Here is a 14,320-nt window from a genome sequence, read left to right as displayed (position 1 = left end):
GCGATGGTGTTGGTGCGGCATCTTGGGCAAGTGTATGCCACTGAGATGCAGAGATGGTGGCGCACGAGTTGGCGAGGAGGTCAAAGTGGTGAGCAAAGGGTAGCCTGAACGTGTTGACTCGGTCCGCCGCTTTCAGAGCGAGTCGCTGCTGGGCTTTGGAGGTGTATGCACGGCACGCAGCTGCCGAAACTATTTATTTAATTCCAGCCCAAAACAAAAAGAACAGGCGCAACACCGGCAACTCTCCTTAGGCGGGATTTTCCACAAATTGTTTGCGACCCTGCGCCTCCGTGCGTGCAGGGTGCAGAACTCAGCCTGCGGGGCCGCTCAACAGTCAACCAAAACGCTCATTTGATGCATTCATTTCACCCTTCTTCTGCCATTGCTAGGACGTCTACAACGAATCAGTTTCGGCTCGACGCACCCGCCTTGCGAGGCCGCGAGAAGCCAGCCGGTTCGCTCTTGGTGAGCGTGGTGGGCGCCTGGTCGGCCACGCCGTCAAATCCCGTGCCTGCAAACTTGTGCCTCTCCTGCGAGAGCACTTCCTCGATCTCGCTCGAGACGTAGGCGTGCGTGAGGTCGTCGCGGTCCGAAGCTTCGAGCTGCAAATCCCCACCAAAACAAAAGCCAGCGTTAGTCGTTGGGAACGAAGAGCATTTCGAGCAAGCCGGCGTTTGCGAGCACTTACCTTTTTGACGATGCGCATACCCGAGAAGCTCTTGACGTGGTTGAGGATGATGAGCACGTTGCTCGAGTAGATCATGCGCGCCTTGACGCCGCTCGACGCGGGACAGCAGTAGAGCATCGCCACTACGCTCTCGCCGGACGTGCGCATCGACACATCGTCCAGCCGGTAGAAGGCGATGCGCGGGTCGTTGCTGCTCAACGCCGAGGGCAGATCGGCTGCCGGCACGAATCGCGGCGGCGACTCGAGCTCCACCGTCTCGCTGCGCAGATCGATGGCCAACACCACCAGGTTCCATTCGGACGTGCCAGACGCCGTCGAAGCGAGCCCCTGGATGGCCTCCTGCACTCCATCGCCCCACTTGAATCCCAGCGCCGGCCCACCCGCCGCGCCCATGCCGCCGCTGCCACTGCCGTTGCCGTTGCCCGAAGCACGCTCGGTAGCCTGCAGCCGACGCAGCTCGGCAAGCTCCTCTTCGCGCTCCGTCAGTCCACCCCTCGAAGGGCCCGTTCCCGAGCCGACCGAGATGGAGCTCTTCTCTTGCGCAGCGGCCTTGGGCGCCGAGTCGTTCAAACTGGCCTGGTCCAGGGAGGTGGGAAGCGTGGGTTGCGACAGCGAGCCTGCAGTCTGTGTCGCGGGAGTTGGTGGCTCCTGTGGTGCTTTGAACTCGGCCAGCTCCTGCTCGGCCGCCGACACCTTGGCCTCCGGCTGCTTCGAGTCTGTGGCGGATGTGACTTCGGCAGCCGCCGCCAGCGTCGAGCCAGATGGAACCGTGGGCTGCGAGAGGCTGTCGGAACGGCCTGCTGCTACCGCTGGCGTGCTGGGCTCTTCGGGCGCCTTGGTTTCGGAAGCGAACTGCTTGGCATTGTCCGAGGTGGAGGAAGAAGCAGCGGGTTCGGCACTGGTCTGGACGGGCTCCGATGCGGCCTGGTCGTGACGCTCCTCGGATGCAGGTGGGGAGGGGCTCTTGAATGCGGATGTAAACTCGTGCGAATTGTAGCGCTTGGGCGCGGGAGGTGTCGAGAGAGTGGGCAGTTCCGATTCGGGCAACGGCTTTGGGCGCTCCTCGGTGGCTGCGGCGGGTGCAGATGCCGTGCTGGAGACACCCGCTACGCCCGAGTTGGTCTCGAGACTGGCAGGTTTGCTCGAGCTCGAAGCATCGTCGTCGGTGGTTCGAAGCGAGTTGGTCTTGCCGACCGAGCCAAAGTTCCTTCGCGCGCCTCCAACACCCGTGCCCGCAGCGTCCGAGGCGGCGAGACCGGCGGTCTTGAGCTGCGGGTTCTGGTAGTCGTGCTTGCGGCTGTTGCGCAGCTTGGTGGGCCACAAAAAGTCCCTGGGGTTGGCGCCAAAGATGGTCTCGAGAAAGTTGCGCTCGGTGAGGCCGGCCATGAGCGACGAGCGCGTGATGGCGTACTGCATCTTTTCCTTGATCTTGGCACCATCCGGCTGGTACGAGCAGCAGAGCCACTCCCAGTCACCCGCCGCCGACTGGCTGTCCAGACGGTAGAGCGCATAGCCGCTGCGCTGAGGATCGTTGGCAAACAGCTTGGAGAGGATGGGGATGAAGTCGTCCTTGTCGCTCACGTCGGCGCTCGAGGGAGGAGCCGACTGGACCAGCTTGAGGAAGCCGCCATCGTTCTGCACGAGGATGGCGCGCACCGACTGGTCTGCCTCTCTGAAGGCTTTGGCCAGGTCATCGGCGATGGGAATGTTGGACATGGTCAACGACGGCGACGGTGACGATGATGATGGTGATGATGGAGATAGGAGACACCGGGGCGCGGACGATTAAGGTGATGGTTCCGGAAGGATGGAAGCGAGTGGCTCTCTTTGAGTTGGTGTGTGCTGGAGCTGGCTGTGCTGCTGTGAGCTGTGCGCATGTGTCATGGCACGCGTCTTCGCACTTCCGACTGCCAACCGGCGCCAACGTGCATCCCATCGTTGTGCTGTGCCTGGGCAGCGCCCCCCCTAAATTCGGTGTGGAGTAGAGTTGGGCCGTGCATCGAGCGACTTGACGGTGCGGGCCGTCTCGGGCGAGTCGCAAACTGTTAGGTTGTCCTTGGCACCGTTGTTGGGAAAAATTCGAAACGCCAGAGCCGCACAGAAGCCGGTGTCCGGTTGAGGAGCTGCCCGAGATGGGTTTTGATATGTTGCCGAATCAATGCAGAGGCTCCGGCTACTCATCGCTCGTCAAGACCGAGGTGAAGCAAGCGCGCCCTGACCAATTTGCGGGGATAGTTCTCGGGCCGTGGTCACCACCACAGCTTCTTGCTTCCTTCCTACCTCCTCCCAAGATTTCCTTGCCCTGATTCTCTTGTACGACCGCCCCCAAAACATATCGCCACCATGCCCAAGGACGCTGCTCCCGAAGTTATGCCCGAGCTCGGCGCCCAGCGCCTCTTCTCGCTCGACGGCAAGATCGCCCTGGTCACCGGCGGTGGCACGGGCATCGGCAAGATGATCGCCGCCACCTACATCCGCAACGGCGCCAAGGTGTACATCGCCAGCCGCAAGCTCGCCGATCTTGAAAAGGTGGCTACCCAGCTCTCCAAGCTCGCCCCCAGCGATCCCGAGGGCAAGAAGGGCCTCTGCGTCGCTCTCCAGGCCGACGTCGGCTCCAAGGCCGGCTGCGATGCGCTCGCCGAGCAGGTCAAGAAGGCCGAGTCGCGCCTCGACATCCTCGTCAACAACTCTGGCCTCACCTGGGGCGCCCCCATGGTCGACTTCCCCGAGCAGAAGGGCTGGGACAAGGTGTTTGACCTCAACGTCAAGAGCCAGTTCTATCTCACCGTCGCCCTCCTCCCCTTGCTCGAGAACGGCAAGAGCAACACCGAGCACGCCACCGTCCTCAACATCGCCTCCACCGCCGCCATCGTCCCTCTTGCTGAGGGCGGCCTCTCTGCTCCCGGCAACGGCACCTACTCGTGTAAGTTGCTCTCCGCAGTCGGCCAATTGCGCTTCTTCGCGCGTGGATCCACTGACAACCCTCCCCGTCCTCTTTGCTTTGTCTTTTTGTGCAACAGACCAACCCTCGAAGGCGGCGTCGCTCCACCTCACCAAGGTGCTCGCCAACTCGCTCGCCGAAAAGTTCATCATGGTCAACGCCATCTGCCCCGGTGTCTTCCCTTCGCGCATGACCGCCTACGGCCTCGAGGAGAACCGCGACCTGCTCGAGGGCATCCAGCCCACCGGCCGTGTCGGCACGCCAGAGGATATTGGCGGTGTCGCCATGTTCTTCGCTTCGCGCGCAGGCGCCCACTGCACCGGCACCGGCATCGTCGTCGACGGCGGCCAGAGCATCCAGTTCCAGCCCCGCCTCTAGTCTCGCTCTCGTGGCTCAGGAATGAATAGGACCGCTTGCCATCTCGGTATCACCACCCCACACTGAGGTTGCCTGTGCGCGAAGCCCGTTGAGAAATGAAGGCAGGGTATGATTGCAGCCGATTGGCCTGCATGCGAAATGCTAGTCCTGAACGTAACGACGACGCATTGTACGATACTTCTTCAGCGAGTACAATGTCTCGGTCTCTGCGGGCGAGCCAGAAGTTAGCGACAAGGCTGCTAGCACATCCAGGCTGCGAGCTTACCCTTTTTGACGAATTCGGCCAGGTCGAGCTTGGCCTTGATCTCCTTGTCGTCGGTCAGATGAGCGTTTTTGGCAAACATGCTGCGCAGCTTGCCCAAGAAGTTGTACTTGGGATCCGGATATTCCCTTCCCAGTCGATGGAGCTGTCAAAGCAACAAAGGACGTAGGGTAAAGAAGCAAAGTCAAGGACGTGAGTCTCAGGTCGGTTCCATTGTCTGCTTCGGACGGTCGAGGCCACAAGAGCGAAGCCGCAACTTCGCCTCGGGACAAACGCGTACCTCCTTGTACAGCCCGATGGCTCTTGCCCGCAAGGGATGGCCGAGCGGAGGCATGATTGTGGAATGGCGAGTCTGTGATATGAGGGTCGGTGTGGAGCTGAGTCAAGTGTCAATGGTGCGGCAAAGAGCAAGCTTAGGTAGCCGGAACCCGCACTCACCCGCCTCCACTTTCCGCACCTCATTTCACGTCCAAAAAGACACTCCAAAAATCCGTCCAACAAAAAAAAGAAGAAGAGCAACACCTTCATCCCATCTGTTTCTTTCGCACTACGACCTCACCGGAGCCTAAGCACTCGGCTGCCATGGATCGCTTCGAGCAGGAGACCGAGATCGACGAGGCCACCAAGTCGGAGACCGCTACGGCGCTTGCCAAGTCTCGGCAGTTCCTCACCAACCGACTGCTGCCAGACCTCGAGCGTGCCAATCGCGACCACCAGAGCCTAGTCGCGCAGATCGACGAGTACAAGAAGCTTCGAGAAACACTCCGCTCACTCGACACGCAGGAAGATCGTCTGAACGATGCAGCAGTCCGCTCCAAGGATGCCTCGTATCTGGCAGATGTCGGTGCAGGTGTAGCAGCTCCGACAAAACTGTAAGTCGGCACTTTTACGCTTGTCATCCCAAACTGCCAGTAGCTGACTGACCACCATCATGTGCGCATGCAACAGCATCCAGGACGAAAACCCATTCATCTCACTAGGACTTGCCAACTTTTACGCTCAGCTGACCAACAGAGAAGCAAGAGCCTTCATCACCAAGAAACTCTCCTTGCTCGAAACGTAAGCTCCACCCTCGCTTCGTTGTGTTCCGACCACAGTCTCACTCGAATTTGCCCTTTGATGCTCACCAGAAAACGCGATCGTGCAATCGACAAGCTCGCCCAGATCGAGGCACACATCCACCTCGTAGGTAGCGTCCGCGCTCAGCTTTGAGCCGACTCGACGACTTACGCCTTTCCCTTGGTTCCGTCTCGCAGACATCTACGTCCATCACACAGCTCGACAACTTGCATCGCGGCGGCTCAATCGTCGACGACGTGTAGCTAAACAGCACTGCATCGAATCATCTTGTATTTGTACCACTGGAAACAGTCTTGTCCGTAGACGTGCGAGCCAAGCTTCGAACTGCTTGTGGTGTGAGGGCGCGGGCATGGTCTGCATTCCCGCAGCCATGTCCTCGTAAGCAACGATCAGTACCATCGAACGATTGCTGGATCTATCGATCGATCGAACGGAACGCACACGAGAGAGACCAGGCCAAGAGAAGGAAAACTTCAACACTCGATTGAGATCGACGCCACAGAAGGGGGGGGGGGGGNGTCGTCAAGCCGTGATACGGCCGCGCTTCGACCTGCGTGCATTGGCGGTGGTGCTGTGGGGGGTAGTGTCGCGGTTGGTGTTGCGAGTGGTGTTGCGGGCGCTGTCGCGAGTGCTGTCGCGAGTGGCATTGCGGTTGGCGCTGCGCGCGGTGTCGCGGGTGGTGTCGCGGGTGGTGTCGCGGGTGATGTCGCGGGTGATGTCGCGGGTGGCGGTCGAAGAGGTTGGTCGGGAAGCCCTCGTGCTTGCATCCGAGCCTCGCGGCTGTGCTCGGCTCATAAAGGGCGAGGTGGTCTGGTCCTCTTGAAGGCGATGCCAGAGCTCGCACAGCTCTCCGTAGGGCTCTCGCGTCGAAGCTATATCGCTGACGCCGGTGTATCGCCGTTCCACCGTCTCGACGTGCGCCAGGACGGAGCGCCTCCAGCCCTCGTTGTTGCTGGTGGTGATGGTGCTGCTGCTGCGGCTGGCGCCGCCGCCGCTGCTACCTTCGAGGTGATGGCGGACGAGGCTGGCGAGGAGCAGCGCGTTGTCCTGCTGCACCTGCAGCGCGGCCCACGAAAGCGAAGTGCTCGACGCATGCTGGAGCGCGTCGTCGTCGTCGCCATTGTCGTCGTTGCCCCTAGCGCTGTCGCTCGCGATCGAAATGATCTCCAGAGGCCCGTCCTCGTCAGAACTATTGCGCGTCATGACCGAGTAGCAGGCTTTTACAGCAAAGAACGCCTCGGATTGCTGATGATGGCGCGGAGGGAATCTGCGGCTGAGCGTCTTCGTTCCCCCTCCCTCTCTCGCTGCACGCGCACCAGTCGACTCGCACGCAAGCAGCACGCATCCTCTCCTTCGCTTGGCCGCAGCACGCCCGCTCGATCCATCTGCCTCGCCCAAACATTCTCTGCGCGGCGATGCATACAGCCGGCGCGGCTCTTTCTGTCGGAAGCGCGGCAGATTCCGACAGGCAAGATGGGCAGCTCGAGCGACCGATGCGTTTTAGCGGATGGCCCGACCGGTGAGCAGTCAGCCAGATGGCACTCTTTCGTCGCCTGGCACGCATGTGATTCACGCTGCTCAGCGCCCCCTCCCCTTCAAAAAAAAACATTGCGCAACGGCGGAACGCCACAAGGCTCAGTATCGGCAAGTCCGTGGCAACGCGTGCACGCCGGTCTCGAACATCGAGGCGACAGTTGGCGGATGCTAGCGATCCTAGCCAAGGCGCTTGACCTAGGTCGAGGCGTTCTATGGCGTTCGATGTAACAGCCCGGCCAGCTTCATTGCAGTGCACGCACGCTCGACGCTGCTGGTGTGCGTGACTATACGCAACCGGATGCTGAGTGAGCATACAGAGGCTGATCGAGGCGAGGTGCTGGAGTCAGAGACGGGCGCAGGGATCGAGGGGCGGATCTCGAGGTCACTATGATTCCTCGTGCCTGCGCATCGCCCAGGCTTGTCCACCGCACAGTGCTGACGTGGACGGCTAGCTTGCGCGGCTCCTCCGAATCGATCGAACGTTAGATAGCCTCCATCCTCTCTGCTCCCGGACCGTTTGTCTCTTTCCTTCCATCCACCTGCATCACGTATGCGCAGCACTTTGCCATCGATCCCTCCCAACCTTTGCGATCGCACCTGCCCACCATGCCTCCTATCGTCACCGTCGAAGAGCGTGAGGCCGTCGTCAGACGTCGGCCTATCCCACAACCCTCCGTCACGTCGTCTGCCTTGGATATGGACGACGAAGATGGCTTGCCGCTGCTGGAGGAGATCGCGGCCCTGATGCGCGAATCCGAGGCGCATACGACAGAGCCTCGTCTCCAGCAGATCGCCAGGATCGATCTAGCGATCCGATTCCGACGCTTTTGCAGCGAGATTCTGCCTGTCTATGTTGCCCGCGGCCTCACAAAATTCAATCACAACCATAATCGGGATGCATTCTCGTACGGCGACGTGCCGGCCCTGGCCGAACGTCTGAAGCTCTTCATCACGCAGCAGGTCGTCGAGACCAAGGGTCTCTGCGACCACAGCGGAGCCGCGCACGTCTCCATCTCGTCGGTCCGTCAGTGGAAGCGACTGCTGATCAAGAACGTCGTCATGTATGTTCAAGAGAAGGAGACGCTCGACACGTACGAAAAGGCCCTGCGCAACGTCCTCAAGCATTCGGTCGATGAAAAGCAAGGCATCGTCAGCCAGCTTTCGGACCATGTCGCCTATCTCATCAATCGATTCAACCTCAAGACGGCCCAAAGGCGCCGGGCGTCTACGGAGCCCCCGAAGTTCAGCTCATCCTCAACGACATGTTCAAGAACCTCACCATCGGTAAGCCCGGCGAGACGATGCTGCAGAGGATCGCTCTGGTGCAGACCTGCTTCTTGACCGGGCTCAGGGTCGGTTCTCTCGTCGCCACCGATCACCTTGACGAGGACCGGCAGGGCATGAAGCAGAGCGACGTCAGCTTCACCTCCGAAAAGCCCGGAGCCTGGACCCTTCACCTGCGCATCACGCATCTCAAGGACTACAACGCCGCGGAAAAGTCGAACGCGATCCGCGTCCGGATGCGCCCGCTCCAGAAGCCGTCCAACATCTTGCTCGAGCCTGCGGTGCTCTTTCTCCTGCTCCTCCTCAACCGCGGAGCGTTGCGTGCCGATGGTCCGGACGGACCGGTCATCGGCTCCGTCGAGCAGCTGCTGGCATCCGAATCGTACCGCCTCGTCGGCGTCGGCGACGAGCCCATGTTTCGGCACGGCAGAGTCGACCGATGCCTGACGGTGTCGGATGCCTGCCTCCTCCTCAAAAAGCACACGGCGTCGGTCGGACTCCCGTACGGATCCTTCCACAGGCTCAGGCAGGACTTCGGTACGCAGGTGCAGACCCTCTTTGGCAGCGCCATGGCAAGGGAGCTGATGCATCACTCGGTCCAGCACGACACTCTCAACCGCCACTACACCGGCGGTGTGGAGCTCTTCGACCTCGTCGGCATCCGAACGGGAGAAGGAGCGCAAGACGCGACTCTGCAGGCGACGAACCGCGAGGAGGCCATCCTCTCCGGCTTTGCTCACCGCTGCGTCGCCATCTCCCTGCAACAGGATGGGACCGAGGAGAGGGAGGCGCAGGGATCGACGATCCAGGGCACCACCGTGCCGAGCATCAACATGAATCGCAGGAAGCGTCGCACGCACGAAGAGATCGTGGAAACGCTGCTCAAGAACAACGAAGCATTCGCCAGCCTGCATGCCCGCTACACGGTCGCCGCCGCCTCGCTCGAAGACGTCCTCGACATCAAGCTGCCCTACGTTCGTAATGTCCGCGGCCAGCAGAACCAGGTCGACAAGTCTCTACGTCGCCTGGCGATCCTCGATCGCGGCAAGCACAAGGAGGCTCAGGAAGCGTGGTCCTCGCTCCGCAAGCTGCGCGACGCCATGCAGAAGGAGAGGGACAACGACAGTCGCAAGTACGACACCGCCAAGAAGCGCAAGCGGGAGACCGCCGTAGCCAACGCCTCGTCGGTTCCCATCACGCGAGAGTCGATGAAGCAAGCGAGGGAGACGTTGAAGCCGCGCCGACCGCAGGTGCCCGACCGGGCAGGCTTCCGCACGGGCCTGCAGAGCGACGATATCTTCTCCAGGCAGGACGCCAACGAAGTCCACCGCATCTCGGGGCCCTCCCGCGGCGACGGCCGGCTTCCTGTCGCGGCAAGGCACGAGGACGCGACGGCCGACGCCACGCACCTTGTCGATGGTGTCGAAGAGATGGCGGAGACGCTAAGTCAGCAGCACGACGAGGCGGGCGCCCGTGACGACACCTTCGATCAGGGCCAAGTCATCGAAGGCGAGCTGCAGGATGGCTCCGAGGACGAGTCCGAGGCCGATGCGATCCGATTCCGACTCGCATGGCTGCGGTTCCTGGCAGGCGTCAGCCGCGCACACGAGCGAGAGTCGAAGCTGCTCGACTTTATCGTCGCAGCCGGCTTTTGTCCCCTCTGCCCCTTTGGGCCGAACGGCTCCTTCACGATGAGCGCCTCCAAGGAACGCATCGGCCTCTTTGCCGGCGGTTCCGGCAAGAGCCAATCGACCGCCCATTCGTACAGCAACCCGAGGAAGCATTTGGCCAAATTCCATCCCAACGAGCTCACCGCCCTGCGCGTAGGAAAGCAGCTCAATCCGGGCGTGGCGCAATCCCCGCTCGTCCCAGTGTACGCACCACACGTCGCCTTTCAGGCATACCCGCAGCTTGCGGCCCGTTTTTTCGCGCCGATCTCGCTGCCCGTATACTTTGACAGGCTGACCGATGCGCAGAAGATCGTCGTCGCCAAGCACATGAACCCGAGCATCTACGTCGACCGCAGCAATCCGTCCCAGATGGAGTGGGCCGACAGGGTGGTGGGAAAGCTGTTGACGTCTACGCCGAGTCGAACAGACGGCACGTCGGCGGAAAAGAAGATCGCATTGAGCGAAATGCGGTCTGCGAGCTACCCGTGGCCTCAGCGCAATCCCTTGTTCAAGTCAGGTCCTTTCACAGGCGCCCCAGGTCGAAGGTACCCTCTGTCTACCATGCACGACACCGGTCTCCTCCCGCACAGCGACTGTCCGACCACCCGCTCAGACGTCAAGTGGCAAGGGCCCTTGCTGCAGGCCATTCACCTGCCGGAATCTCTTGTCACCCTCCCGCTCCCTTAGGCCAGCATGGTCCGAAATCTTGTTCATAGTCTCTTTTCCCGCAATCATCGTTCGACCGCCGTGACATCGTCTTTTCACAAACGCTAGTATCGCGCGGCCTCGGTTTCTTGCGTAGCGGCTGACGGATAGCGGCGACAGAGTTGACGGGACTGAGGCGTCACGGCGAACCGCAAGCGCAGTCACGCCGAGAGAAGGAGCACAACGTCACACGTGTTGGAGCGTCGCGTGCGTAGAAGTGGTTGAGCACTGGTGTAGCGACGACACAGGCAGAAGAAGTTGATGCGAATGCAATGTATTGAGCCGAACGAATGTGTAAGATGGTGATGTGCTGTGTACATGTGCGACCAAGTGAGCGAGACTAAGGCTAAGTGAGTGAGTAAGGGGTACGTGCGCTGTACCCCTGAGGCGGTGTGTGCGTTATGCGACGCCTCCAGGGCGTGCATGGTGCATGGCGTAGGTGGGCATCGGCGTATGCAGGCACCGGGGTCCGAGCGCGCCGGACAACCACCAACAACACGTCCGTCGGACCGTCACTGGACCGAGTGCGGCGGTCCCATGCGTGCTACCCGAGGCATAGACAATGTAGAGAAAAGGGTCGAACTTGCGATCACGCCCCGAGGCAGTACCAGCACCTTTCGGATTGCAGTCTCATCCTCGAGTCCCTCTATATCCAGGTCTACGGAGCGTCGCTCAGCCCACCTTGACAAATGCAAGATCTGCAACTTGCCAAGTGGTGACAACCTCGCTCCTCACACTGTGGGGCCTACAGCAAGCCGATCCAACCCACCGCTCGTCCAAGGCCCGCAGCTGCGAAAGTCGACCAGGGCGCAAATCAGCCGCCCCCTTCCTCGGACCAGCCACGACGCCCCCGGTCAGATCAAAAGGCTGCAGAACACCAGTGCCACGGCGCTCTCAGCGACAAGCAAAAGATCGAACGATTCGACAAACTAGCAACACATCATCATGAAGGTGGTCTGGCCACTACCTTGCAGACGAGTGATTGTGAGAATGGTTCTGAACTATCTCGCGAATAGAGCGTGTGAAGAAAGCGAAGAACGGCAAAAGAGACAAGACCGCGCCTCGAATAGGACCTAGGCCGAGACGGATTGACGAACAAATTGCTGGTTGTGACTCTTTGTGAGCGTGGCCGAGTCGAGGATCTCGCCGTTGGTGGAGTGGATCATGTCGACTTTGAGCGAGTTCTTGTCGACAAAAGTGAGGCGGGCGTATCCGTTGTGCGAGTCGTCGACAAAGGCGTTGTACGCCGGGATGGTGCCCGCGCTCGAAAGGCCCTCGATGTTTCCGGCGGCGCCGGCGACAATGTGCCAAGGAGCCTTGGGGTTGTTGAGGCCGGCAGGGTCGACAGCACCCTTGTACGTAGGCTGTTGACGTTGCAGATTGTGCACGTGACCCGCAACGAAGAGATCCACACCGTATTGGTAGAAAATATCTTCAAACGCCGTCTGGCATTCGGAGCAGATATTGTCGCTACCACCCGTCGAGTACCAAGGCCTGTGTCCCAGGACAACCACCCAGGGCGTCACTGTACGGTCCACGGAAGCAAGATCAGCCTTGAGGAAGTCGATCTGCTGGGAGGGACGTCCGTACGGCCCGGCACCGAGGTTGGCGGTGTCCGGCGCCGAGGGGAAGTCGGTCTCGGTATCGAGTGAGACAAAGTGGACCATGCCGTAGTCGTACGAGTACCAGAAAGGTGGGAGAGCGAGTTTCTGAGCAGCGGTCGCATTGGACTGCGCTGCTGCGTCGGTGCTCGCCGTTCCGAACGTGGTGGGATGGGTGGGGCCAAATCGAGCATTGTAGTCGGTAAAGTTGTACTGACCAAGAGGGCAGGCTCCCTGGTGATATAGAACCTCTCTACATGCCGCCTCGTGGTTGCCTGGCGAGCTCATATAAGGCTTGTACGCCGAGACGGCGCTGAGTTGATTGAAGAAAAGCTCGGTGATGGCAGCATATGCGTCCTTACCATCGAGCAAGTTCTGGGGACGGAGGTACCAGTCGTCTGCGTAGGCAAAGTCGCCAGGATGGACGACAAAGTCGTACTGGTCCGCGGACTGTACGAGCTGGTCGATGGTCGAGTGGGACAAGCTGGGCTGGACAAAGGGGATGTCACGCTTCTTGGTGGTGGTGTAACCATCGGCACCGTAGACGCCCATGTCGATGACCGCATTGACTACGAAGCTGTACTGGTCGCCTGGGGTGCGTGCGCTCTTGAAGGAGTTGGTGGTGGAGTTGGTGCTGTCGATCTTGTAGTAGTAAGTTGTGGCGGGTGCGAGGCCGGTGAGGAGGACGTTGTTGAACCATGTGCGCGAGGTCGGGTAAGTTGACGAGGACGACGAGCATGCGCGTTGGGTCAGGGATGTGGGCGAAGTGCCGTATGCGACGCAGGACTGGTTGAGCTTTTCGTATGTGTTCCAAGCGACCGAGACGGCGTTGAGCTGCTGGAAGGCCAGACGGGTCTGTGTGGGCGTGGTCTTGTCTGCGGGGATGTTGGGGTAGGTGTAGGCATTGGCGGCGGTAGTGGCCGTCAAAGCCAGCACGCTGGCAAGGCTGAGTGTGATCATACTTGCAGCTCTTCCAATGAAGGCGGCAAAGGGCCAGGAGAAAGTCGTCTGAAGGGGAAGGACGAGGAGCGAATCAGGCGGTGGCTATTCGAATAGGTGTCCGCTTATAAGTGCGGTGACCGTATAGGACAAGCCGGCGGCTGGAGTGCTTCCTTGCTCGACGGGGCAGCTATGGCGATCTGCATGAATGCATGAGATGCCGAAGCTTCGAACACAGATCCGCGCAAGAAAGCGGCAAAGTACCATGCAACCACTCAGGACACTATGAAGAAGAGCGGGTGAATAGTCAGATCTGCGCTCTCACGCGCGATTCAAGCTCACGGCGCCGTTATGAACAGGCCGAGATGCCGTCAGGTCGAGGACAGCCACGGGGCAACGAAGCCAAAGCTTCAAAGCTTGCGGAAGGGTCACACGTGCGTCGGCGCAGCAAGATGAGCGTTGTGGACGACCGGCGGAGAGGTAGCCGCACGGCCAGCGGCCATGAAATGAAATGAAGAAGAAGCGGCAGCAGGCACGTTCAGCATGGTGGGTGCACTCTATTGCTACGCTGGCTCGGAACACGAATCGCCGAATCGAGAAGGTGAGGATCAGGAACACCGGGGCCGAGTGGATGGGAGAGAGGCAGGATGAGCACGTTCCTTCGCTTGAGCGGCTCGCTTAATTTGACAGGTCCAAGGCGTAGCGGACGTGCGAAACGGCGGCGTCGAGCGGGATCTGCCATCGGGGGATTGCCACTGCGATCTGAAGTCGATCGAAATATCCAGGGATGTGATTTCTCGGAGAAAGGGCAGCAGGTGGTCCCTGTAGCTTAAAATTCGAGCGGGAAAAAGGGTCCCACTGCACAGCACAGCACAGCACAGCACAGCACAGCACTGCACTGCACTGCGCTGGTTCTTGCGCCATGCAGCCCGCCGAATTCGAGAGCGCTTTGGGCAGTGAGACCTGGAAAAAGGGCGAGAACCCGACCACGCACGCGCGCACGCCCAAGCCGGTCCTGCTTCCCTTGCCCCGCACTCAGGCGGAGTGCTTGCAGCCAATCAGGAGCCAAAGCACGCAACCAATGCTTGGCTTGGCTTCTCCCCAAAGCATCCTCGCCGCTTCCGGGCAAAAGCGACATCGCTCCCCGTCGCCTTGTGAGATAGTTGGGACATGCTTGTTGCGAGCAAGAGCTTATCGCACGCAACTCGCATGTGTTGATACGGTGGTACACTCAAG

General features: G+C 60.4%; 7 protein-coding genes across 7 annotated transcripts; 3 read left to right on the top strand and 4 right to left on the bottom strand.

Moving 5' to 3' along the window:
* Window positions 1-404: 404 nt before the first annotated feature.
* PAN0_008c3508 (actin monomer binding protein) lies at window positions 405-2,404 on the bottom strand (the record flags this gene model as incomplete). Its single annotated transcript, XM_014801009.1, has 2 exons — window positions 405-602; window positions 689-2,404. The coding sequence occupies 2 exons, from the start codon at window positions 2,402-2,404 to the stop codon at window positions 405-407; spliced, it is 1,914 nt and encodes a 637-aa protein (XP_014656495.1).
* Window positions 2,405-3,031: 627 nt separating this feature from the next.
* On the top strand, window positions 3,032-4,007 carry PAN0_008d3507 (rhamnolipids biosynthesis 3-oxoacyl-reductase; the record flags this gene model as incomplete). Its single annotated transcript, XM_014801008.1, has 2 exons — window positions 3,032-3,611; window positions 3,709-4,007. 2 exons carry the CDS (start codon window positions 3,032-3,034, stop codon window positions 4,005-4,007), a joined length of 879 nt encoding a protein of 292 aa, XP_014656494.1.
* Window positions 4,008-4,148: 141 nt separating this feature from the next.
* On the bottom strand, window positions 4,149-4,603 carry PAN0_008c3506 (lyr motif-containing protein 5; the record flags this gene model as incomplete). Its single annotated transcript, XM_014801007.1, has 3 exons — window positions 4,149-4,213; window positions 4,273-4,414; window positions 4,550-4,603. The coding sequence occupies 3 exons, from the start codon at window positions 4,601-4,603 to the stop codon at window positions 4,149-4,151; spliced, it is 261 nt and encodes an 86-aa protein (XP_014656493.1).
* Window positions 4,604-4,851: 248 nt separating this feature from the next.
* PAN0_008d3505 (uncharacterized protein) lies at window positions 4,852-5,591 on the top strand (the record flags this gene model as incomplete). Its single annotated transcript, XM_014801006.1, has 4 exons — window positions 4,852-5,141; window positions 5,218-5,328; window positions 5,400-5,454; window positions 5,526-5,591. The coding sequence occupies 4 exons, from the start codon at window positions 4,852-4,854 to the stop codon at window positions 5,589-5,591; spliced, it is 522 nt and encodes a 173-aa protein (XP_014656492.1).
* A 280-nt stretch (window positions 5,592-5,871) lies between these two features.
* PAN0_008c3504 (uncharacterized protein) lies at window positions 5,872-6,552 on the bottom strand (the record flags this gene model as incomplete). The annotated part of the gene is made up of 1 exon (XM_014801005.1): window positions 5,872-6,552. The coding sequence occupies one exon, from the start codon at window positions 6,550-6,552 to the stop codon at window positions 5,872-5,874; it is 681 nt and encodes a 226-aa protein (XP_014656491.1).
* Window positions 6,553-6,764: 212 nt separating this feature from the next.
* Window positions 6,765-10,526, top strand: PAN0_008d3503 (uncharacterized protein; the record flags this gene model as incomplete). The annotated part of the gene is made up of 4 exons (XM_014801004.1): window positions 6,765-6,868; window positions 7,117-7,159; window positions 7,372-8,034; window positions 8,100-10,526. 4 exons carry the CDS (start codon window positions 6,765-6,767, stop codon window positions 10,524-10,526), a joined length of 3,237 nt encoding a protein of 1,078 aa, XP_014656490.1.
* Window positions 10,527-11,617: 1,091 nt separating this feature from the next.
* On the bottom strand, window positions 11,618-13,105 carry PAN0_008c3502 (acid phosphatase; the record flags this gene model as incomplete). The annotated part of the gene is made up of 1 exon (XM_014801003.1): window positions 11,618-13,105. The coding sequence occupies one exon, from the start codon at window positions 13,103-13,105 to the stop codon at window positions 11,618-11,620; it is 1,488 nt and encodes a 495-aa protein (XP_014656489.1).
* Between the last annotated feature and the right edge of the window lie 1,215 nt (window positions 13,106-14,320).

This window comes from Moesziomyces antarcticus (assembly GCF_000747765.1).
Source record: "Moesziomyces antarcticus DNA, scaffold: scaffold_v10008, strain JCM 10317, whole genome shotgun sequence".
Taxonomy (NCBI): Eukaryota; Fungi; Basidiomycota; class Ustilaginomycetes; order Ustilaginales; family Ustilaginaceae; genus Moesziomyces; species Moesziomyces antarcticus.
This window is presented reverse-complemented; position numbering and strand designations above follow the sequence as displayed.